Genomic DNA, 24,306 nt, shown 5'->3' with positions numbered 1-24,306 from the left:
ACATTCTCAGGCCTATCTTAGTAAAGTAGGCAAGCTTTAATCAAAATAAATACTGATAAGTCTCCCTTACATCACTCTGCACTTGTATTTTAGGCAGAAAGTTTTTCATGGGTTCAAAGTTTCTGAGGGCAAGGCCAGGATGAGAGGGTTGAGGACAATCCTTCAGAATAAGCCTTTCTTTCCAAAGGGCATTAGTAACCTAGGTGTCCTTAGCATCGTCGCCACCCAAACGTCAGAGTGCCAGCAAAACTTCCAGGTAAAGCCAGTTTACTGGTGTCTGGTTCCTGTTTTTGTCTAAAAGGGTAAGCTGTAGTCTGGTGACTTGAATAGGAATGCCTCACTAGGCTCCTGTGTTTGAATACTTGGTCCATAGGGAATGGCACTATTAGGAGGGATGGCCTTGCTGGAGTGGGTGTGGCCTTGTTGGAGGAAGTGTGTCACTAGGAGGTGGGCTTTGAGGTCTCAGACACTCAAGCCAGTTCTCTTCCTGCTGCCTGTGGATCCAAATGTAGAACTCTCAGCTCCTTCTTCAGCACCATGTCTGCCTGCATCCTACCATGCTTCTTGCCATGATGATAATGAACTAAACCTCGGATTAGCCTTAAATGTTTTCCTTTACAAGAGTTGCCTTGGTCATGGTGTTTCTTCACAACAATAAAACCCTAAGACACATGGTCAACATTCAAAAATATGGTGTCTGTTGAATGTGGTATCTCAGGCCTATAATCCACAAGCATTCAGGATACTGAACAGAAAGACCTTGAGTTCAAGACCTGCCTGGGTGATAGGACTGCCTGACTCAAAAAGGCAATTATTCAGTGTGGGAGTGGGGGAGGGAACTTGCAGAGGGGAAACCAGGAAGGGGGATAATGTTTGAAATGTTAAATAAATTAAATAACCAATAAAAAAAGGCAATTATTCCAGTAATTACACATGCACGCACGCATGCTTTTCAGATTTTTAAGCTGCAGCCACATGCTCTGAGTACTTCATTCACACAGTGCTGAAGAAGCATGGAGTGACTATGAAAGGAGTGGAGGAAGCCCTGAGTGATTGTGCACGGTAGACTGCCATGTCAAGGACCCACTGCCTCAGACCCATGGACGCAGCAAAGCCGCCTCTGGTCCAAGTGTGAATGCTGACAGTGTGCACATACTAGTATTTACAAGCAAATGACCAGCTTCCTCCTCCCAGATGACTGAAGTCTGGGACTGCTTTTCACATAAGCCCCTACCAATGTTAGCTATCTTCTTAATGCTCCACATGGTAAACACGATGAGCTTTTAGCTTGCTTTGTAATATCTGCTGTTTCTAGCAGAGAGAGAGAGCATAGCCCACCTGATCACAGCTTTTCTATATGTGTGTGTCTATCCTTTCTCTATTTCCTAGTCACCCCCGTTATTTAGGTTTCCAGGACCAAGCCATGTATGATGTGCCAAGGCATGATGGCCCCATCCTCTCTAAGGCCAAGAAACAACCTTTTGGCACCTTTTAGCACACACCCATCATGGGGGGATGTTCTCTGGTCTCTTACAGTTTTTACAGTGAGAGCTGATGTTACAGGAGGGATAGCTGAGGTGGAAAGACTTCTATCTCAGGCTTGTCTCACATGCCATAGGGCTACGCTGGACAGTTCTGTGGTGGCCCTGCTGTATGTCTGGTATTGCCATCTTTCTTATGGGGACAACTGACAGTTGCTATGGGAAATTTCCATCTTTTTCTCATGGCCTGATGAAAGAGACACCAGGTCAGCCTTGGTTTTGGAGAGCCTTTAAGGCATATGAGAAGAAGCAGCAATCACTACCAACCCCTTCTTCATAAGGGATCACACAGATGAACAGAATGACTGCAGGCCCGCCCACCTGTCCACCCGAGAAGTGACTGACACCTCCCCCCTCAGGACCCAAGAGCTTGGCAGCCAGTTCACTGCCTCACTTTATATAGTATGAGGAGTCTCATGCTGGCGTTACCTTGTACACGTAGTCTGTAGCTTCCGTCATTTCCGAGAAATTGGTCTCAGAAAGCCCAGCTTCCCCCAGAACTTTAATCTTCTCTTGAATCAGAGGCCTGTAGGGAGAAATGAGCTGTAGTGAACACACCTACCCAGGACCAGAAGGCTGACTAAATGAGGCCCCTTTGTTCCTTCAGGCCTGTAAGGTGGTAACTGAAGCTCATCTTTGCATCAGTCAGTCCTTCCTGAAATACTTACCCAGTCTCAACTGGAAATAGTCCACTCTCTGTTCATAATATCAGGTTCAGAAGTCTCTCTAGCACAAGATGTCTAGGAAATAAATTCTGCCTCATTACAATAAAAATTTGAGTTTGCCATTAGAAGCTGCCCCATGAGCAAATCCATTTACCAAGAGAGGAGGTAGGGTGATCTGCCTGACATGCAGAGGTCAGGCACCCATGTCACCAGCTGAACACTGGCACAGAGGCGGGTACTAATGGGATAACTGAGGAACTTCACATCAGAAAGAGGGAAAGGGATTGAGAAAGACCCTGGAGAACTTTTACCTGAATGATAGACACAGGCTTTAAGGGTTGAAATGTGTGTGACCTGGACCCCCCTCCCTCCCAGGCCCGGTGGAGCAGGCCTGTGATCTCAGCACCACAAGAGTCTGAGGCTGGAGGCTCAAATGTTCAAGGTCTCCTGGGCTACAGAGACTTTAAGGCTAACACAGGGCAAACTTGGTGAGACTCTGTCTCAAAATGAAAAATGAGAAGGATTGCATGGCAAAGCTTAGAGGCAGGGAACTTGCTTAGCATATTCGAGGCCCTGTGCTTAATTTTCTGTAGCACACACACACACACACACACACACACACACACACACACACACACCCCTGCAGCCCTGCCATGAAGTACTGCATGGTTAAGAATAAGCACTTTCTCTGAGCCTAGCCCTGAAAGATGTGACCACCATATCACATATCCCAAAAGAAAAAAGAACACTGCACCCATCCTAAAAAGTGCGGCAGCTGAGAACAGAGTGTTCGTAAGTGAACTCCATCCAGTATCTAGGTTCTTCTCCCTCTTGGACCAGTGGGAAGAGTCACTTGCCTTTCTTCTTACTGGGTTTGCCCTGCACCCTGCACCCTGCAAACCTCCAAGGAACACTAAGGCCAAGCATGGTGTTGGGAAGCAGGAAGCCATTACTAGTTAACTGGTCTCAGCCAAAGCTTAAGTTCTGAAGAAGCAAAGAAACCACATCCTCTGATCCACATCAGCTCAACTTATCCAAGTCACCCACCCATGCATACCAAAGGTAGTCATCTGCTGTGCCTTTCGCCACCAGGTAGTGGATGCTCACAGAGTTTGTCTGTCCAATGCGGTGCACACGGTCCTCAGCCTGGATCAGCACCTGTGTGGCCAGGGAACAAGACAGTTAGGGAAAGACCTAAGTAAGTCCGTGCCCTCACAGTGAGGGGCATCCATCCATTAGCCCCACTGAGCTGCCTCTATCACACATTTCCCTTACCTCTTATCAAACTGAGAGGCTCTAACAAACCTCAGGACTTGGTATCTAGCGGAAACCACGCTTGGGCACTGTGCTAGGGCTTGTGGGTAAAGCATGGATCTAGGCTCTGCCTCCAGTCTGTGTGCTGGGGAGCAAAAGAAATAGGCACACTTTCCTTTCTAACCTCTGGAAGATTAGAAGTTATCCTCCAGGGACGGCAGAGGGGGCTCAGTGGTTGAGAGCACTTGTTCTTGCAGAGGGCCTGGTGGCTCACAACCATACACCACTCAGCTCCAGGGCATGCGGTACCCTCTTCTGACTTCCAAGAGGTACCAGGCACGTAGGTGGAATGTTGACATACATGTAAGCAAAATAATAATACACATAAACAATGAATCTAAATTTTTAAGGTTTATCTTCCAAATATCTAGATCTATCACATCCACAAAAGGGACCCTACATGACAATTAGGGGTGGGTGTGGCTTTCATGTGCTGGTAAGCCCCTTAGTAACTGGAACCAGGACACTGTTTTATGAAGAGCCTACCCATCATTAAAGCAATGGCTGATATATGCCCTATAAAAGCAGCATGTCAGAAATGAGAGGGAAAATAACTTTTTTCTGAGACTCCAAGAAATGTTTATGAATTCAAACAAACGTCTTGTATCTGCCATCACAGCCCTCAGTTATCAGTCATGTCAGGGACACAATGACACTGAGCAAACACATGGTGCTGTCACTCTTTCTGAGACCCCCACTGGCAAACAGGCCCTGGGTGAGCACCTCTAAAGACTTGGCTATACAGTTCTGGATTTCCACTTGGGCTTCCTGTGCCTACTTTCCTCATAGGGGAGATGAAGGCTGGGACTTTCCCAACTCTGCAGCAGGAAGGACTTCCCCATCGGTAAGATGGTCCTGCAGGCTGCTGTGAAGACTTGCAGTGCTTGAAGCAAGTGAACAGCAAGAGGTACAAACACAAGCGTGACCAGAGACACTCAGGACTGAGAGCAAGGGGACACTTGCAGAACATGTCATCTTCTTTTAAATTTTTTTTTTCATTTTCATGTGTATGAATGTTTTGCCTGCATGCATGTTCACTACATGTGTGCCTGGCCCTCGTGGAAGCCGGAATAGACAGGGACTGAAGTTACAGATGGTTGTGAGCCACCATGTGGGTGCTGGGAATTGAATCTAGGTCCTCTGCAAGAGTAGCCAGCGTTCTTAGCTGCTGAGCCATCTCCCAGCCCAAGAACATGTCTTCTGCCATTCATTTACGGATCTTGTATTTCTCAACCCTGGGCATGCCCAGGGGAACTCTAGCTGACTACATTCCCTACCCCTGGGTTCCAGAACAGCTCAGCAAACACGACCAGATCAGCTGTGGAGAAGGTGAGGCCCATGTTGGCGGCTGTGATGGACAACAGTGCCACTGTGTGCCCTTTGGACAGCTGGAACCGCTGGCACTGAGTCTCCCGGTCTGCTGAGGGAGTGGAGCCATCGATCCGGATGTGTTGAACATTCTGTGTGACAAAGGAGAAACTGAGGTGAGCTGCTACAGTCTGCAGGGGCTGCCCAGCCAGCTCCTCTAGGTAGGGCCCAGTGGCAGAACTGCTCTGCTACCCAACCCTTTAATTTCAGGCTGTTTCCCTTTACAAAACTGAAGGTTGGACTGATCCAATCGGTATAAGCACCTATTGTCAAAGGAAACAATATACAAACAGGCCTCTGTACATGGGCTGATTTTCCCACACAGTAGCCTTTTGTAAAAGTATAGAATAGTATTACCACCAGGACGCCAACTTTGATACAACTCAGAGATCTTCAGATAACTCATGCTACCTGTGTACGTGTGTATGCATGCACATGAGTGTGGAGTGTGTATGCTGTGTGCCCATGTCTTCACATGGATACTCATTCCACATATTTTTATCAGCAGGGCTTTCTATGTATTCATCTCCATAGTGATGGTGAATGAGTTCTTGATCACAGGGTCCTTCTGAAGCTGTCTGAGAACTGATTCCCCACCTCTCTCTTCCCCAGTGCTCCCCGCCGCTCCCAAGGCAGTAACAGCACATCCTGAATTCTGAGGTGTTTAATCTGAAATCATTGTATAAATGTGATCAACACGGTGCCTCGGGGCTGAGCTTTTCCCTCAGCGACAGCCACTATAGAGCTGTCAAGTATTGTCTACATCAGTAGTCTGCTCATGCTACTGTGGAGCGCTATCCACATCAAGGCACATGCCTGTGGTCCCATGTCCATACAGGAGGGCATGGGCAGACCCATGGTGGGGGGGTGGGGGGGCTACTCTCAGTGAAGCTGGTAGGAATGTCTGTGAACAGGCTATGCTGTGTGAACTTAAGTTTTTGTTTCTTTGAGGTTGCTCTGGAGCCAACTTCTAGATTATACATTAATTACATGTTTAGTCTGGCTGTTTTCTTTTAAGAAGCATTTAAAAATATTACTCTTTTCTCAATGAATATTGTATATCTTTTAAAGAAAAATTGTATTTTATTTTTCACCCAAATCATACTGTAAACTACTGAAAAAATATTTATGTGACAATAGATAATTTAACCATTTCCCTCTCTCTCTCTCCCTCCCCCCCCCTCCATCCCCGCTCGCTCTGGCCCAAAGATTTATTTTTATTGTATGTGAGTACACTGTAGCTGTCTTCAGACACACCAGAAGAGGACATCAGATCTTATTATGGATGGTTGTGAGCCACCATGTGGTTGCTTGTATTTGAATTCAGGACCTTCAGAAGAGCAGTCAGTGCTCTTAACTGCTCAGTCATCTCTCCAGCCCCCCTGATTTTTTTCTAAAACAGAAGATTTGGTAGGTATTTATTCATCAATAGGTGAGTTAAAAAAATCCCTGTGGTGTGCAGTGAGGTTTTACTTAGCACTAAAAAAAACTGTTGCTAAAACAATGATGAATCCCAGTATATGAACAAAAGACAGAAAACAAACACACAAACAAAAACTAAAAATAGAATATATATTGAATGATTCCATATTTATGTCAAACTCCAAACAATGCAAACTGATCAAGAGTGAGAGCAGCTGGGCTCATCCCAGAGGGAGGGGCAGGAGTGGGGCTGGGGGGACGAGGGCAGAGAGCCCGGGGGACGGGGGCAGAGGGTGATGGCCATGCTCACCGCCTCATCAAACTGCACTTTATGTACAGTCGATCACACAGCAATGGCTTTCTTAGGTTATAAAACTCAAATACCATAGCAAAAGGAAAAAAAAAAAGCAAGACTCTTGCTCACTCAGTCACAGACCAATGCTGGTTTTGTATGCAGCCGCCATTGTGTCTATGTCATACTGGTCGCTGCTAGTCTCCCTGGCACATTCCTTTTTATCAGTTTTCTTTCAAATCCTCTTTTACTTTGTATTTAGAAATATCTTAGCTTTCCAGATTGGATGGTTCAGTGGGTAAAGCTGTGCCCTGCCAAGTCTGCCAACCTGAGTTTGAGCCCAGGAGAAGGACAGCCCTAACACCCATGAGTCTAATGCAGTAAACAGTACGGTAGAGATTCAGTGACTTCCTCCCCCTGCCTCAGTTACCCCAGAGCTTCCCAACGGTTATTTGCTGAATAACAACATGACTCCTTGGTTCCCATTTCCTAGCTGTCCGTCGGATGCCATGATTCAGTGCTAGTGCCATGTACATTATACATAAGATGCTCAGAATCAACTCTCCAATATGCTGTCCTTTTTCTCGGACCTCGCCTGCTTATTCTCTGAGATGTCCCTTAGGATAACAGTTAAGGTCCCCTAAAAACAAACAAATCTAATTGAGCCCTGCTGAGTGGTGCAGGTCTCTAACCCAGCTGTCTGGGAGGCTGACGTGGGAGGACCACAAGTTCAAAGCCCTGTCTGGCCAACTCAGTGAGATACTGTATCAAATTTTTAAAAATTAAAAAAAGGGGGCTAGGCATGTAGCTCAGTGGTAGAAGACTTTTAACTGCTGAACCATCCATTCAGCCATGATCAGTGTATTTTTAAAAATAACTCATTTTAGCATACTTATTTGAAATCTAAGTATTGTACTAAACTGTTTATTATACATTGTAATAGTTTTGTAATTGTCTTGGATTCCCTGAAACCCCAGAAGCTCTTCTAGAGGTTACAGATTTAGTTCCTTCAGTCTGCTCCTCAACCATTTTGTATGCAAGAATTAAACCAAGAAGGTTAAAGATCCACCTCTACAACTCAGAGAAAAACTCCAAGAGAAAACTGTCGCCTTACTTAGCGAAAAATTCCTTAAATTAGTAACAAAAAACATAAGCTACAAAACAAGACATGAATAAACTTGACATGTAACTAAAACAATAAATCTTTTATGAAAAATGAAGTTAATGAAGTTAAAAAAAAGACAACTGATCAATATCCAGAATTTATAAAGAATTTCTTTTAGTCAACAAGAAAAAGACAAGCCAACAGAAAAATAGGGCAAAATAGGTGCAAACAGGATCCTCATAGAATAAGTCAAACTGACTCTTGTAAACCCTCCAAAAAAGAAATAATTTCAGAGGAATGCAATGGAAGCGAGAACAGAATTTTCAGGCTCATTTACTGGCCTGGCAAAAGTCAAAGTGTAAACATCTGATCACATGAAGTGTGCGTGAGAGTGCAGGGCTGCAAGGGTTAAACATCATCACATGAAGTGTGCGTGAGAGCTCAGGGCTGCAAGGGTTAAACATCTGATCACATGAAGTGTGCATGAGAACTCAGGGCTGCAAGGGTTAAACATCTGATCACATGAAGTGTGTGTGAGAGCGCAGGGCTGCAAGGGTTAAACATCTGATCACATGAAGTGCGTGAGAACTCAGGGCTGCAAGGGTTAAACATCTGATCACATGAAGTGTGTGTGAGAACTCAGGGCTGCAAGGGTTAAACATCTGAACACATGAAGTGTGCCTGAGAGCTCAGGGCTGCAAGGGTTAAATATCTGATCACATGAAGTGTGCCTGAGAACTCAGGGCTACAAGGGTTAAACATCTGATCACATGAAGTGTGCATGAGAGCTCAGAGCTGCAAGGGTTAAATATCTGATCACATGAAGTGTGCCTGAGAACTCAGGGCTACAAGGGTTAAACATCTGATCACATGAAGTGTGCATGAGAGCTCAGAGCTGCAAGGGTTAAATATCTGATCACATGAAGTGTGCATGAGAACTCAGGGCTGCAAGGGTTAAATATCTGATCACATGAAGTGTGTGTGAGAGCTCAGGGCTGCAAGGGTTAAATATCTGATCACATGAAGTGTGCCTGAGAACTCAGGGCTGCAAGGGTTAAACATCTGATCACATGAAGTGTGCGTGAGAGCTCAGGACTGCAAGGGTTAAACATCTGAACACATGAAGTGTGCATTAGAGCTCAGGGCTGCAAGGGTTAAACATCTGATCACATGAAGTGTGCATGAGAACTCAGGGCTGCAAGGGTTAAACATCTGATCACATGAAGTGTGTGAGAACTCAGGGCTGCAAGGGTTAAACATCTGATCACATGAAGTGTGCATGAGAACTCAGGGCTACAAGGGTTAAACATCTGATCACATGAAGTGTGCATAAGAGCTCAGAGCTGCAAGGGTTAAATATCTGATCACATGAAGTGTGCCTGAGAACTCAGGGCTACAAGGGTTAAACATCTGATCACATGAAGTGTGCATGAGAGCTCAGAGCTGCAAGGGTTAAATATCTGATCACATGAAGTGTGCCTGAGAACTCAGGGCTACAAGGGTTAAACATCTGATCACATGAAGTGTGCATGAGAGCTCAGAGCTGCAAGGGTTAAATATCTGATCACATGAAGTGTGCCTGAGAACTCAGGGCTGCAAGGGTTAAATATCTGATCACATGAAGTGTGTGTGAGAGCTCAGGGCTGCAAGGGTTAAATATCTGATCACATGAAGTGTGTGTGAGAGCTCAGGACTGCAAGGGTTAAACATCTGAACACATGAAGTGTGCATGAGAGCTCAGGACTGCAAGGGTTAAACATCTGAACACATGAAGTGTGCATGAGAGCTCAGGGCTGCAAGGGTTAAACATCTGATCACATAAAGTGTGCCTGAGAACTCAGGGCTGCAAGGGTTAAATATCTGATCACATGAAGTGTGTGTGAGAGCTCAGGACTGCAAGGGTTAAACATCTGAACACATGAAGTGTGCATGAGAGCTCAGGGCTGCAAGGGTTAAACATCTGATCACATGAAGTGTGTGAGAACTCAGGGCTGCAAGGGTTAAACATCTGATCACATGAAGTGAGTGGAGTGGCTATTCCTAGTTGTCAACTTGACTATATTTGGAATGAACTACAATCCAGATTGGAAGGCTCACCAGTGACCCTTATCTGGAGGCTTGGAGATAGAAGTTTCTGATCTGGAACTTGGTATGGAGAACTTGAGGCAAAGTGGCTATGGATTTCAGAAGATTAAATCTCTGAGTTCAAGTTCATCTGGGATTAAAGGTGTGGTGGAACACACCTTTAATCTGGGCTACACCTTCTGCTGGAGACAATATAAGGACACTGGAAGAAGGAAGTCTCTCTCTTGCTCCCTCGCCTGCTTGCCGTGTGGGACTGAGTAACTGCTAGATCCTTGGACTTCTGTTCACAGCTACTACTGAATCATTGTTGGGAATTGGGCTGCAGACTGTAAGTCATCAATAAATTCCTTTACTATATAGAGACTACCCATAATTTCTGTGACTCTAGAGAACCCTAACTAATACAGTGAGCATAAGAACTCTGGGCCGCAAGGGTTAAACATGTAGCAACATGAAGTGAGCAAGACAACTCAGGCCTGCAAGGCTGCTTTGGCGGGATAATAAATCCGAGCAGCTACCATTAACAGCAATCCAGTAAAACTGAAAATGAGTCTATCCTATGACTCACGCGTGACCACATACAAGGTGCATACAAACACACAGCACACACAGAGGCACATCTTCAAAACTATCTGCTATTAGCAAGATAAGCAAGGCCCCATGTGCATGAGCAGCAGGTGGCTAGCCAGGCAGCCTGACACTACTCTGCAGTAGTATACACACTATACACCCAACTACATGTTACGCCTTGTAGAGAAATCTCAGAAGCAATGGCAGGCGAAACAGCAATGGCAGCTACTTACACTGCCCTCCTACTGATGCAAATTGGTTAATAAAGAGACCAGATTTAGGAGTGGAGGGACATCCTGATGGCTATTATTTTGGTTGTCAACTTCTGGAATTAACTAAAACCTAAGTGGCTGGGCACACCTGTGAGAGATTTTTGCTTAACTGAATCATTTGAAGTGGGAAGACCCAATTCTAGTCTGGATCTTTGAGGTGGGAAGATCCAGCTTTAATCTGGACCACACCCTTTGCTATATAAAGCGCATGGAAGAAAGAACGTCTCCCTTTGCCAACTTGCTTTCACTAGCAAGCCCTTTCCCTCACTGGCATTAGAGTCTACTTTTGTGGGACTCTGGCATGTCCTGAAGACCAGCTGAGACATCCAGCTTCATGGACTGAATAACTACGAGGTTCTTGGACCTTCTGTTCCTAGGTAAACATTGTTGGATTAGCTGACCCACAGCCTGTAAGTCACTTTAATAAATCCTCTTTCTATATATGAAAGAGTCATTCCATAAGTTCTGTTACTCTAAAGAACCCCGACTAATACAGACATTCACTAAATTCAAGACAGGGCCTCTGGGGACCGAAGGAGGGGAATGAACTTAGATTACTAACTGGGGCCCAAGTATTTTATGACTTAAGCACCAGGGGCTGGGAGGATGGCACAGTGGTTGGGACATGTTACTGCTCTTGCAGAGGAGCAGAGCTCAGTTCTCAGCTCCTACACTGGGCGGGCGGCTCACAACTGCTCGTGATTCTAGGCTCCAGGGGATCTAATAGCTTTGGCCTCCACAGGAACCCACACACATACCTGTAGTTAAAAATTACACAAATCACCCAGGACTGGTGGCACAGCCTGTCATCACAAATAATAAGGAATCCAAGGCCATTAGTTCAAGGCCTGTCTGAGCTATAGAGTGAGTTCAAACCAGCCTCAATAACTTAGCAAGACCTTGTCTTTAAAAAAAAAAAAAAAATATATATATATATATATATATAGGCCTGGAAATGTAGCCCAGTGGTATATCACATGCGCAATATCCGAGAGATTCTGGATTCAATATTCAGTACCACAAAGATGAAGCAAATCTTTTTTAAAGAGAATGGAAAAACAAAACAAACCCCTAGGTCTTGACATAAATACAGGAAGCTTTTCCTTACTCAGCCTGAGTGGGAGAGTCACAGGTGTGGATTTTACTCTGCATTCCTTCAACGTTAGAGAAGTACAAGCCATGAGGGAGGGAAAGGGAATTTATGATCCTAAACTAAAGCAGAGGCCAAGAGGGAGTCAAAGTGCAGTGTGGCATTTTAGTGAATGTCCTCTGAGCTCCCTCCACCTCGGAGTGGAGCGCCCTCCAGATAGCTCCTGCTCACTTTATCAAGATCCATCAATGGTACAGAAAAGCCAGACACTACCATGTACAACTTTGAAGGTTCCTGGGTAACAGTACGGCTCATTGTGTTATAAACACATTGTGTTATGAAGGGTCCCTGGAGACAAGCTCCTGTTTACAGTAGGAGGACCGAGCACCTGTGTGTGAGGACACTTGACCCCGCTGTGTACCAACTGCTCAGAAGGCCTTCAACAACGTTTCTAGACACCACGGCCTCACTTTGCGTATTCCTGACGGAATGCTGTGCAGAACAGCCTGATGCACAAACGGTAGAAGTCAAGACGTCCCAGAGTTCAGAGGGGGCTTACCTTCCTCTCAAGCTCCTTAGCAACTGCATCCAGAATCACCTTATGGTGTGCAAACACTAGAAACTTCTCTCGTCCGCTGTCCAGAAGGTCCAGGATATACTCGCTATATTAGCAATGACAGCAAAGCAGATTAAACACCCAACTGCGGTGAGTTCCCACAAAGCGACGCTGTGCACCTACAAGGCGCCTGCCCACTCCCTCTCTCTTCTGAGACGTATCTTTCCCCCTTTACTCACAGCAGGTCATGTGGGCAGAAGGAAAGGGGGTAAACCATCTTCTGACATGTTTAGAAAGAGTTTTCTACTCTAGTCATCTTACCTACACACACTGAATTCTCTGTAAGCAAGAGCTCTGTGTGTCTCTGGTTGCTTTGTGTCTCTGGTATGTTGCTATGTGGGATTCATGTCATGTAGATTACTGAAATCATCAGCTTTCATGTTAGTTGATACTACCAATTTAATCTGGTTTTAGTTCAAACCTAAAAGATGAGGTTAAAACATTCTCTACACAAATCCCTGTAAGCTCAACACTGAGAAATAAGTGATAACTGAGGAAAGACACTTAGCGGTGACTCTCCTCTTCCCCTCTACTGAGACCACAGCTGGAAGAGCCAATGGTTAGATCAGGGCTAATGGAGGTTTTTCCCAGACAAGGGAACGTGGTAGGAGGATCCACTGGCTTGGTCACCCATTAATTTACTTCTCTTTCCACTACGTATGTTTGTTTTTATTATTTATTTATTTTATTTTATTTTATTTTATTTTTATTTACTTTTTTTTTTTTTTTTTTTTTGAGACAGGGTTTCTCTGTGTAGCCCTGGCTGTCCTGGAACTCTGTAGACCAGGCTGGCCTCGAACTCAGAAATCTGCCTGCCTCTGCCTCCCGAGTGCTGGGATTAAAGGGGTGCGCCACCACTGTATGTTTGTTTTTAATGGTTTATTACTTTAATGCATATGAATGTTACCTACATGTGTGTATGTGTACACATGTGTCCAGTGCCCATAAAGGCCAGAAGAGGGTGTCAGATCCCTGGAAGTGGGGTCATAGACAACCGTGAGGAGTCCCATGGGTGCTAGGAACAAATTTGGGTTCTGTACAAACACAGTGAGTGCTCTTAATCACTGTGCCCTCATCTCTCCAGCCGCAACTGTGTTTTTTCCTAACTTCATAGTTTTTATCCACAAACCTTGGGTCTTAAAGGCCGAGGGCCACTGCTGGGAACCTGTTGGGTAAGGAGTCACTCAGTCAGCTCTATCCCCCTTGGATTAGCACACAATCTCAAAGAAGAGTTGATCTGCACAGGTAACTACTGCTCACTTCCTGGGACACCAGAGCCCTCATCCAGGTCACAGTCATCCTTTCAAGGGAAAGGGGCTCGTCTAGGCAGAGCAGATAAGGCTCTCCTTGGGAAGGACAGGGCTCAACAGGTTTCTATGATACAGACAGGGCTATAGTGGACTTTCCTGTAAACATCTAAGAATTATTTCCAAACAAAATTACATCTGACCAAAGTATCGAATTAGACTTCAATTTGTAACCAGTGTATTAACAGGATCTAATTATTCTGAGAGAGGTAAAATTTGCCATGATGTAAGGGGAAGTTTATCGCCACAGCACTAAAAAACCACAGGGTCACAAAATCAACTTGGTCAGCTCATAAAAACCTCTGGCCCCAATTTTCCTACTGACCCTTGTGCCTCTATCCTGCCACAGCTAACCGCCCTGCTCATTTCAAGTTTCTCTTGTCATCCCCAGAATGCCCATGTTTGCCTACGACCATGCAGTTGTCTGCCTCACCGAAGGATGCTCATTAAAAAGAAAACACACAGCAGCAAAAAAAGGGGGAAGAGAAGCAGCAGAGAACAGAGAACCTTGGGCTTTCATGATCCACAATCTAATTTCTCTTCTTCCTTAGATGTGTGTGACTCGGAGGGCTAGAGACTCGCATGAGCCTTAGTATCAATACTTCAAATGGAGCCAATGTAGTGACTCCAGATTTCACAAAGGCTCCAGGTGTGAAATACATTGAGGTAAAATCGTTTAGAAACAATAAAGTCCTATACATTTATGGTGGGATTTGAGAAGGTATTTGTCAGACATGGCCCAGGCTTATGAGGTAGCAAGACAGTTCCGTTTAAGCTTGGGACGCAGCTTCGTGCAGAGTACGTGCTCTGTACAGGGCTCTGGGTTTGAGCTCTGACAACGCAGAAAACAAACCCAAGCCAATCAACACACGAGAATTTGTTAGGGAAATGGATGGCTATGGACCTAATAACTGAAGAGAGGGACCCCACAGACCCTGGAGGGACTGGGCAAAGGACTGTTCCCTTGTCATCTGATACGCAGCAGAATATAAGAAATGCTCAGCAGGGTCAATCAGAGACAGTGGGTTGGCCAGAGGTTGGATCTAGGCTGGGGTGAGTGAAAGGACCACACAAGCTACTTTCTCTCTTTATACCAAGATCTCGGTCTCACGGTCAGTGTGGCACTTCTCACTCACATGAAGCAAACTCTCATTGAGAGTGGACCCTGTGCCCCATTACCTATCATACAACCCGAGGGTCAAGTAATCAAAAAATCAAAGTGCACACAGTCAGGATTGCCTCAAGTTTCAACAGCAGTGAGGTTGTGCACCTGCGTGTATGGAGGCCAGAGGGCAACATCAGGCATCTTCCTTAGTCTTTCTAATGACCTCAGTCAAAAAGTCTCTCGCTGAACCTAGAGACCACTGACCAGGGTCAGCAAGCTGCAGGCATCTGTCCGTCTTTGTCTGCCCACAGCTGGGGTGGCAGATGTGTGCAGGGCCCTGGCTCTCTGTGTAGGAGCTGGGGATGCACACTCAGGTCCTCATGCTTGTGTGGCAAGCATGTCACTCACTGAGCCATCTCCGTCTGCCATCCCATAACCACTGCTTTCAAACATGCGCTGTAGCAAAAGGTGAACCTCGGTGACTACTTACACAACACATGGGATTTTAGCTTCTGCTGTTCTGTTGAAGAAGACAAGGAGAGCTTCTTTCTGTTGCTGTTTCTATGGAGAGAGGATGAGAGTTTAACCACCCACTCTCAGTGCTCCGGAATGAGCTGTCCCAAATGAAGACACCGCGGACTTTCTTAGCAACTACGCTAGTCCAGTACATTTCAAAACATCACTCATGTAATAGTTTACAATTCTTGTTTTAACAATTACAATTCTTGTTTTAAATACATGTATTAAGCTGGAGAGATGGCTCAATAGGTAAGACACTGGCTTCTCCTCTATAAGACTGGGGTTTAATTCCCAACACCCAAGAGACTGTATCTCCAGTCTCAGGATATCTGACACCCTTTTCTAGCCTCCACAAGGGATCAGGCTCCCAGGGAGAACGCAGGTATACATGCAGACAAATTGCCCATACATATAAAATAAAATAAAACAACGAGGAGTGGCAAGGATGGAGCACTGGCTCAGCAGTTCAGAGCATTTGTTGCTCATGCAGAGGACCCCACTTTGATTCCCAGCATCCACATCATGGGTCAGAGCCATCCATAACTCAAGTTATAGTGATTCCAATATTCTCTTCTCATCTCTTTGGGTATCAAGTATGCACACGGTGCACAGATACACATATACACAAAACTCTCAGGCATAAAAAATACGAGTAAATCTAATAAACTTTAAAAACTCATTTGCCTATTACATATATATTTATATCTAGTTATATTTTTGTACATTTTATTTATACAATATATTTTACACAGAAAGCTACATATAGGCATATACAATATATTTTATATAGAATGCCCATGTATAGGGGTGTCCTTTGACTTGCACTTGTGTGCTGTAGCATGTATATTGCCCCCAATATACATGCATGTTAATATCTTAATATACAAATGTTACCTACAAAAATATATGAAATCAAAGATAGTTACTTTAATAGAAGGGCAAAAAAATAACAACAGTCGGTGCAGTTTTCTAAGCAATGTGTGTGTAGTAACTCGGAAGTGAGGATGGCTATGCGGAAGGTCTCACTGCACGGATGAGGAGGGCAACATGAAGCACTGCGGTGGCTTAGTTGTTGCACTTCTACTGAATAGCAGAAACAGAAACAGCATTTCTCAGGAGCTCAGATATCAGGGCTTAGAACCTGAGGGTGGGATTTAGTCGGCAACGCACACAGATGAAGCACCACGCCCAGAAGCCACAGTGTTCATTAAGTGCCACGTGTACATGTGCTTCCCTTTCCTCTACACGGCGCACGTCTATTGTGTTACTGACACTACTGTATTTTCTCTTTTCTCCTTTTGCAAAGCTGGGACCTGTCCATGCTAAGCAAATACTCCAGCCCTGACCTACATCCTCAGCCACAGTATGTTTTAATGTAGGAGAAATCAATCGTTTTATCTTTAAAAAGAAAACCAAGTAGAAATCCTAGCATCCGTAATGGTCTCACCTGGCTTCCAGCTATGGGCAAGGGATTTTGAAACATCTTGCATTCTTTGATCCTGAGTCCTAGACTCTTATTAAAATAGATACACTGGGTTTTCCAGATTTCTATTCTACGTTGGACATTTGAATGGATCGCCAAGTGACAAGGGAGAAGGGATGCTGTCCCTGGGACTCTGCACAGACCTGTTTCATCTTCTTGCTTCTTTTGCTGACCAGAAAGCAGCTTCGCACAAAGGACCATTATAACCAGCTCTCCTCAAGGGAACCAGCTTTTAATAAATGGCCGCTCTGCCTTTGCTTGTATATACAAAGGTTATAATAACGTCGTCTTCCCTCTACCTTCACTAGTGTATACATACAAAGGTTATAATAACATCGTCTTCCAGATGGGAAGGTGTGTAAAAGCCAAGAGCCAGCCCTGACAGACAGGCCATTAGGGCCTGATGGGGCTACCGTGACAGTAGCCTGAGAGGGAACTGGGGCTGAAAGGAACAATAACAGAGGGCTTCCCACAGAGCCACAGCCTCCGTATCTGACTAACCGTGCAAACACCGTTACCTCACGGACTAAGGGCTTTTGCAACTGGTGGGGTTTTGCCTGTGGTCACCCAGTCCACGGCTGCGTCCCCTTTCTGGATGAAGTTAAACACTGGATTTCCATGCGGACTTCAGGGGATGGACAGCAGATGGACTGAGAAGGGCTCTGGCTCTAGCTGGATGCTCCAAGAACTTTACCACAGCGCAGACTTTACTTTCATCATTTCTAGAAGGGAGCGAGAACTCCACCGTATATGAGGAAAGGGTGACTGTCACCAGCAGGCAGAACCGGAGGCAATGGGCACTAACCTTCTGCATCTTCAGCCTCCTGTCCTACGTGTGGAAGTACTACACTATGCCCTCGAAGGGAAGGTGTTTGTATGGCTGCTTAATGAAACGCCCACCATGTCTAACCATCACACCTTACCTGAAAGTCCACCAATAAAATATTAGCTCAGTATGAAGTCAAACTCTTAGGCTTCATGTGAAATAGCACGTGAGGCTATGCACCACACTTAAAGAGCTATGCACACCGGTGCAGGGTTAAAGGCTGCTCACACAACTTGTTGTCCTAACTACAGTCCTCAGAGCTTCCTTCCATTCTTTTTCTTCTTGGCTGCCTTGCCCAGCAATGTGAGTTTCTTCCTCAATTCAGTTGCTAATATTCATTCATATTCTCTCTCTCTCTCCGCCCCCCTCTTTCTCTCTCTTCCCTCCCTCCCTCCCTCCCTCCCTCCCTCCCTCCCTCCCTCCCTTTGTGTAGCCCCAGGTGTCTTGGACCTGGATGGCCTTGAACTTACGGAGATTTGCCTGCTGAGTGCTAGGATTAAAGTCATGCACCACCATCATGCTGTCATCATCCCCCCCTCCCCCCATCACCCCTTCTCTCTCCCATTCTTTCTACTTTTCTTGGTTTCTATACCACATGCTCTCAAGCTACTTCCAAAGGCAGTCCAGGTACAAGAAAGAAACACTAATGACCTTACTCAATCACACATACAACAAACCACCATTCTAGCAAAAACAAAATAAAACTGTACCATTGGATCTAAAAACATGCATGCCTGAATTCTCCTGGTTCACAGTAATAGTTGCTACCCATGTTCTCTGGTCAGGCGTTAAGGAACTTCTTTAATCCTAGCACCTAGGAGCTGGAAGCAGGTGAGCCCTGTGAGTTCCAGGCCAGCCAGGTCTACATAGTGAGAGTCTGTCTAAAAGCGAGCTCTGGGCTGGGATGAGCTCAGTAGTAAAGCACACATTCAGTATGAGCAAGGCTCTTCTCGGCACTTAGGGCAGCCTGGCGCTGAGTAAGAGGATGGCATAGAGCAGCCAGCAGAGCATCGTGTATGCAGCTCTAAGGTAAAGGCAGGAGAGCCACATCTAAGCTCAGCTCTGTGAGCCTTTCACTCTCTGAATACCAATCCCAGCTTCCAACAACCCGAGATACATGGCACGGGCCGACACCAGCACTCTCACATGCTCCCTACACACACAAGAGAGGTCAGGTGAGGAGTGACATGGTTGGCTCCTCTTGCTCAAGGAGGCAGAAGAGGTAACAGAAAGCCAGGTTCAGAGAACTCCACATGGCACGCCCAGAGCAGCTTTCACTCTCTGGATAGGACACTGTGGATGTGCCACTCACAGTCCATACTCACAGTTTTGTCCTTGGTCATTTCTTTGGCTGCTGCATCCAGGGCTGCCTTGGCCCTGGAGCTGATCCGACCAGGGTTGACCACCACCATCTTGCGCTGCTTGGCCGGGAGCTGGGAGAGCACGTCGGATTTGAGGCGCCGCAGCATGATTGCCTCCTCCAGCAGCAGCTTCAGCTCGCCCAGGTTGGAGGAGCCCGAGTAGTCCCAGCCCCAAGGGAGCTGAAGGGAAAGAGGGGGCGCCTGTTAGCCTAGGGGCTCCAGACTGTACTCTGTCCTCCTATCACCCCACCGTGACTGTGACCGGAGAGCTCCAAGAGGATTTACAAAACTGAATGAAGCCCAGTCGAGACAGTTGAGGGCAGAAGGGATGTGGGAAAGCCAGGGAGAAGATAAACCAAAAACTCCTGTCACAGCAGCCCACAATTTGACATTTCCAGTGGGAAGGAGACTAAGCAGGGCTTGAGGATGGTGCCTTAGTGTCAGAGCCTGGGGACAGAGGCTGGGACAATCAGAGTCAGAACCGTGAGCTCCACGGTTGGTCCAGCTCATCTACAGACTCAGTTAGGTGAAGGAGGAATCCTCTTCAGAAAGCAAATCATTTGCCAACAGGACTGAGGTAAGCATCACTCAGAGATGAATAAACAATCTACTTCGGAAACAATCACGGGGAGAGCGAGCTGCTGACTGTGTTAATGAAACATATGGCTTTTAAAAACATTCAACAACCGAGGAGCCACTTCAACAACTGCCTAACAAAACAGTCTGCCATTAACCCTGCAAAGCACTGTGATTTACATTTATGTACTTTGTGAGTAAATGGAAATGTTTTTTAATATCTGAAGGTTTTCTATTTTAAAAGTGGTTTTAAAATATGGAAGGCAATCGTGAATTCACATAGCAGGGATTCTCGCTCATAGATTGCCATTTCTCTGAACTATCAGTGTCTCTGATGCAAATAGGGACTCGGTATATTTGCTATTTGACCATAAAACAAATTACTAAGGTCTGAATGGGCGAATGTTACAAACAGTGACAATCACCGCGGAGCATTTCTGCTTGCAGTACTCTCTGCCATCCTTGGAGAACTGGAGCTGTGCAGACAGCAGGTTTGCAGTCATATTCAGAGGGGTGGTTTGTGGGTCAGGGGCAACTACTCCTGGGGGTCAGTACCTATGAGCACAAGCTCTCAAGAGAAACCTGCCCAAGGCAGCTTGCAATCTGGCTCCACTCTATGTGCTCCAAGGTTCTCTGCGGTCTTTTGTAGAGAGGACTTCCTCCCAGGCCAGAAACATCCATTATTTCATCTGCTTTCTTGGCTCTGCCTGGGCTCTTCCCTCTAGCCTGCCTCAGCACCTTTCCTAGGACTGCTTCTGGCTTGGATTTTCCTTCTGCAGCCCCGGCTCTGAGCCTTGCAGAGGAGCTGTGAGCTGGACCCAGATGGCACCACTCAGAGCCCTTCGTATCTGTGGAGTAACTGCTGGGGCCTTTCCTAGAAAATACTACCTGGGTTTCTGGCCCATTTCTTGGTTCATACCAAGAAGCAGAAAGGAAAGTGGCAACATGAGGGTAAAGGGGCGGGGCATGGAGACAAGAGGATGAATACCCGTTTGGCATCACAGTAGCGGAGTCCAAAGGCATGAAACTGAGGGAAGAAGGTTGGCTTGACAGCAATGATCTGCGTGTAGAGCTCTGCGGGCCGCGACATGGCGGGTGTGCCGGACAGTAGGATCACCCTCTTGGCAACCTAAAAACAAAACAGCCAAAGATGTTCTCAACAGAGTCGGGAAGAAGGGACTGCTATTCCTATGAGGGGTTCCCTAATGCAGAATATCAATAATGCCACGACAAGGCAGGAGCTGGGTGTCCCCACCCCCCACCCCAGGAACAGCAAACTCCCCAAGGCTGCACAGCTCCATCTTCCACTTCCTGGGCTCTCTCACCGCTGGCTGGCTGGCTGTTCTTGACTTTACATATTTATTTTTCTGAGTGCGCGCACAAGAACATGTCAGTAGAGGTCCGAAGGTAACTGGAGTTACAGAGAATTGTGAGCTGACAATCTGGGTGCTGGGAAACAAATTCACTTCTTTGGGAACAGCAGCAAGCAGTCCTCTCCACTGTTCCATCGATCCAGCCCAATCTCAATTTTGAACATGTCAGATCGTTCCTTTACCAAAGACGGCGAAGACAAGCCTCACTCCAGAACTGTATGGTCTCTAAATCAACGTACTCTAGCCAAAAAAGACCACATGCCTCGCAAAAACTAAATGGTCTGCTGATGCAAGCAGTTAGGTGTCAGCCGCCATCCATAGTCCACTTGGCCGCTGTCACAGCACTCCTTCCTCCTGAGCCTCCTGAACTAGCTCTTGCTAGTTCCTTGAGATTGTGAAGGCTGCCCCTGGTGGTCATACGACTACATCTGGAACTAACTAAAACCCAAATAGGCACACCTATGAGGGATTTTTTTCCCTTCTTCTTAAATAAATAATTTGAAGTGGGAAAACCCATTTTTAATCCAGATCTTTGAGCTCTATTAATCTGGGTCATACTTTCTGCTGGTAGCCTACAGAAAGAACAGGGAAGAAGGAAGATTCCTCCCTCTCTGCCTACTTGCCCTCACCCTCTCGAGCAAGTCCATTCCTTTGGTGGCATTATAGCCTACTTTTTCAGGATTCTGGGGTATACTGAACAACAGCTGAGACATCCAGCCTCAAGGACTGAACTGAATTCTTAGACCTTCCATTGGTAGACAGCCACCACTGGGATAAGTGGACCACAGCTTGTAAGCCACTCTAATAAATCCCATACAGACACACACACACACACACACACACACACACCCCTTCACTCTAAAGCTCTGCTCCCCTAGAGAACCCTGGCTAATACAGAGATGAAGGTGGGGGCTGTGTTCCTACTTCCTGGCTGTAGCACTTTGCATCTGGCACAAAGTAGGTAATCAATCAATGCACACTACATGCTGAGAAAAATTCAGAGGAAAGCTAGTTACTGTTGCAAGGCACATGAAGTAAACACAAGGGATCCAGCTTTGGAGCAAAGAAGAGAGATCAATAGGCCTGAATTTGCTGCAGAAAAGATTTCTGAAATTCAAGTTAGATTTACCATAAAGACCCCGTTAGTACCAAGAGGAAATGACAGAGACAGTCTGTGTAGAAGCTTCTATCTAGTGTTTTAATTCTGTTTGTGTATTATATGTACATGTTCATGTGTATACAGGCGTGCACAGGTGTGATATGTGCATGGGGGTCGAGGTCCATGCCATGTGTCTTTGTCGATCACTGTACCTTATTTTTGGAGACAGGGTCGTTTATCCATCTGGCTAAGCTGGCTGGCCAATGAGCTCTAGGGACCTGCCTGACTCTGCTCAAACCCAGTGCCATACTCAAGTTTCCATGCTGGGGCAGCAGGCATTAGACTCACTGGTTATTTTTTTATTTTTATTTATTTATTTTTTTAAGGAAAAAAAGTCTTTACTAACTTCACTGTACTAAGAATGTTCATTGATGGGACCCAGCTCCACTGACCAGGCTCAGCCTGGGTCTGCAGCAGGCTGCTCAGCGTGGGCAGGAGGGAGATGAACAGCTGGCTGAACCAACAGGGACTCCCAGTTCTCCTCTTCCCCACCGACTCGGGTCTGACTGAGACGGTCACACCCAGATCATACTCCTCTCAGAGAGATGGGAAAGAGTGAGATCAAGAAGAGACTGTAGCATCAAGTCGCTGCGACCGTGAGGCAAAATTCACACAGCTTTGGAAGAGACCCCACTGTGGAACTCAGCTGCGTGGAAACCGCTTGTTAACCACCGAAACCCTGAGTTCACGACAGTAATACAGGGCAACCACATGAACTGAATGTCCACAGGGAAGAAAGAGGGCCTTAAAATGGATGTGCTGAGTCATAAAAATAATAAATAAATAAAGGTGTAACCATGGGAGGAAAGAGGATTCCTCCTAAATATGGAAACATATAATTCTCAAAATGCACTCTGCCCTCTCAGCCGCTGCCCACACCTAATCCCATTCTGACGGCAAAGCCCGGAATTTCTCCAGCTTTGATTTTCCATAGTTCGTTTCTGAGGCCTACAATTTCCTGCTCAGTTTAACGCAGGCTCATTGATATAACAATGGGCATCCTGAATGATGTCTATAGCATCTCTGTTTGTGGCTTTGACACATCAGGAAAGTAGCAGCAGACAAAAAATAAAAAGTGGAAACGAAAAGTTTCACAGGAGAAATCTGCACATCTTGAACCCTCTCCCTGGGCGGCTGCTGTGCCTGCCTGGGATGGAGCCTGGGAAGAAACCGGAAGAGCATCTCATCTGTCCCAGGATGATGTAAGCAGCGCTGTGCTCAGACACACTGCTGTGGTCAATCATCTCTAAGGCCTTTGTCTGTGCCCGCCTGAAAACAGTTGCTACGCTTGGTCTATCTCTGAGGAAGACACCTAGGAAAATAAAGATGTGTAAAATGACATAAATGGATGCTACATTAAACATTGTGTAGCCGACTCCCCCGGCTAAGGAGACAACAGCTCCTGAGAAAAGCAGAGTGGGGTGGCACTAAGGAACTCCTGTGTGCTGCTGGGAAGGTAATGCGGTTCACAGGCAGACACTGGGCGGGGGGGGGGGGGGGCGGGAGGGGGCAGCTGGCCTTCTAAGTCTCCTCAGAGTGCAGGCTCGGAAGCTCTGCAGAGCCTCAGAGACAAGGCAAGCTAGCACATGGAATGGAGAATGCTATGCAGTTAGCCAAAGCAGAGAAGCTACACACAGATGGTAAAGTGTGAGCCCAGGCATGCTCAGAGCAAAGAGCTGGGGTTGTTTCAAGTCCACCACCCAACGAACAGCGAGAAGCTACCACTTTCCATTCGTGCCCCCTGCCATAGCTGAGCATAACTAGCTTTGCTGAGCTACTCTGACTGGCTATAACATTTCCCCAAGGAAATAAAATCATGTTCCCCAAAGCTGAGGTAGCCCCCGCCCTTTGGCTTTTCCAGGTAGGGGTTCTCTGTGTAGCCCTGTAGACCAGGCTGACCTCAGACTCAGAGATCTGCCTGCCTCTGCATCCCTTTAATCCTGGGATTAAAGACGTGCATCATCACGATTACTGAGTTCCATTTTTATAGCCAGTGTTTCTCTAGCACTTGAAATAACGTTATGATGAGGTTGCTCAGAAGCAGGTGGCAGCAGAGAGAGGTCAAGTCTGCCTAAGTCCCAACTCTCCTGACCCCAATACCGAGGACACTGTGAGCTAGAGTTTTAACTGGTTTACAAGTCACTCTAGAACCTTCACAAGTAACGTTTGCAGCCAATAATCTTAAATAATGGCAACCCTCGTTAGGAGTCAAATGACCAAAAATTCCCACATCAAAACCAAAAGCAGGCTTGCAGCC

At 46.2% G+C, this 24,306-nt stretch overlaps 1 protein-coding gene across 3 annotated transcripts in view; it reads right to left on the bottom strand.

The window, feature by feature from the left end:
* Smarcal1 (SNF2 related chromatin remodeling annealing helicase 1) overlaps positions 1–24,306 on the bottom strand; it is a 54,848-nt gene that overhangs the window by 4,336 nt on the left and 26,206 nt on the right. For all 3 annotated transcript variants that reach the window (XM_085838261.1, XM_021170518.3, XM_021170525.3), the window contains exons 10-16: positions 20,506–20,646; positions 18,906–19,121; positions 15,243–15,313; positions 12,284–12,386; positions 4,798–4,980; positions 3,264–3,364; positions 1,971–2,067 (exon numbers count right to left, since the gene is read on the bottom strand). In XM_085838261.1, the coding sequence (XP_085694387.1) occupies positions 1,971–2,067; positions 3,264–3,364; positions 4,798–4,980; positions 12,284–12,386; positions 15,243–15,313; positions 18,906–19,121; positions 20,506–20,646 (912 nt within the window). The remainder of the gene's footprint in view (positions 1–1,970; positions 2,068–3,263; positions 3,365–4,797; positions 4,981–12,283; positions 12,387–15,242; positions 15,314–18,905; positions 19,122–20,505; positions 20,647–24,306) is intronic.

The sequence above is a fragment of the Mus caroli genome, unplaced genomic scaffold (assembly GCF_978045245.1).
Source record: "Mus caroli unplaced genomic scaffold, Mus_caroli_1 scaffold_1, whole genome shotgun sequence".
Taxonomy (NCBI): Eukaryota; Metazoa; Chordata; class Mammalia; order Rodentia; family Muridae; genus Mus; species Mus caroli.
This window is presented reverse-complemented; position numbering and strand designations above follow the sequence as displayed.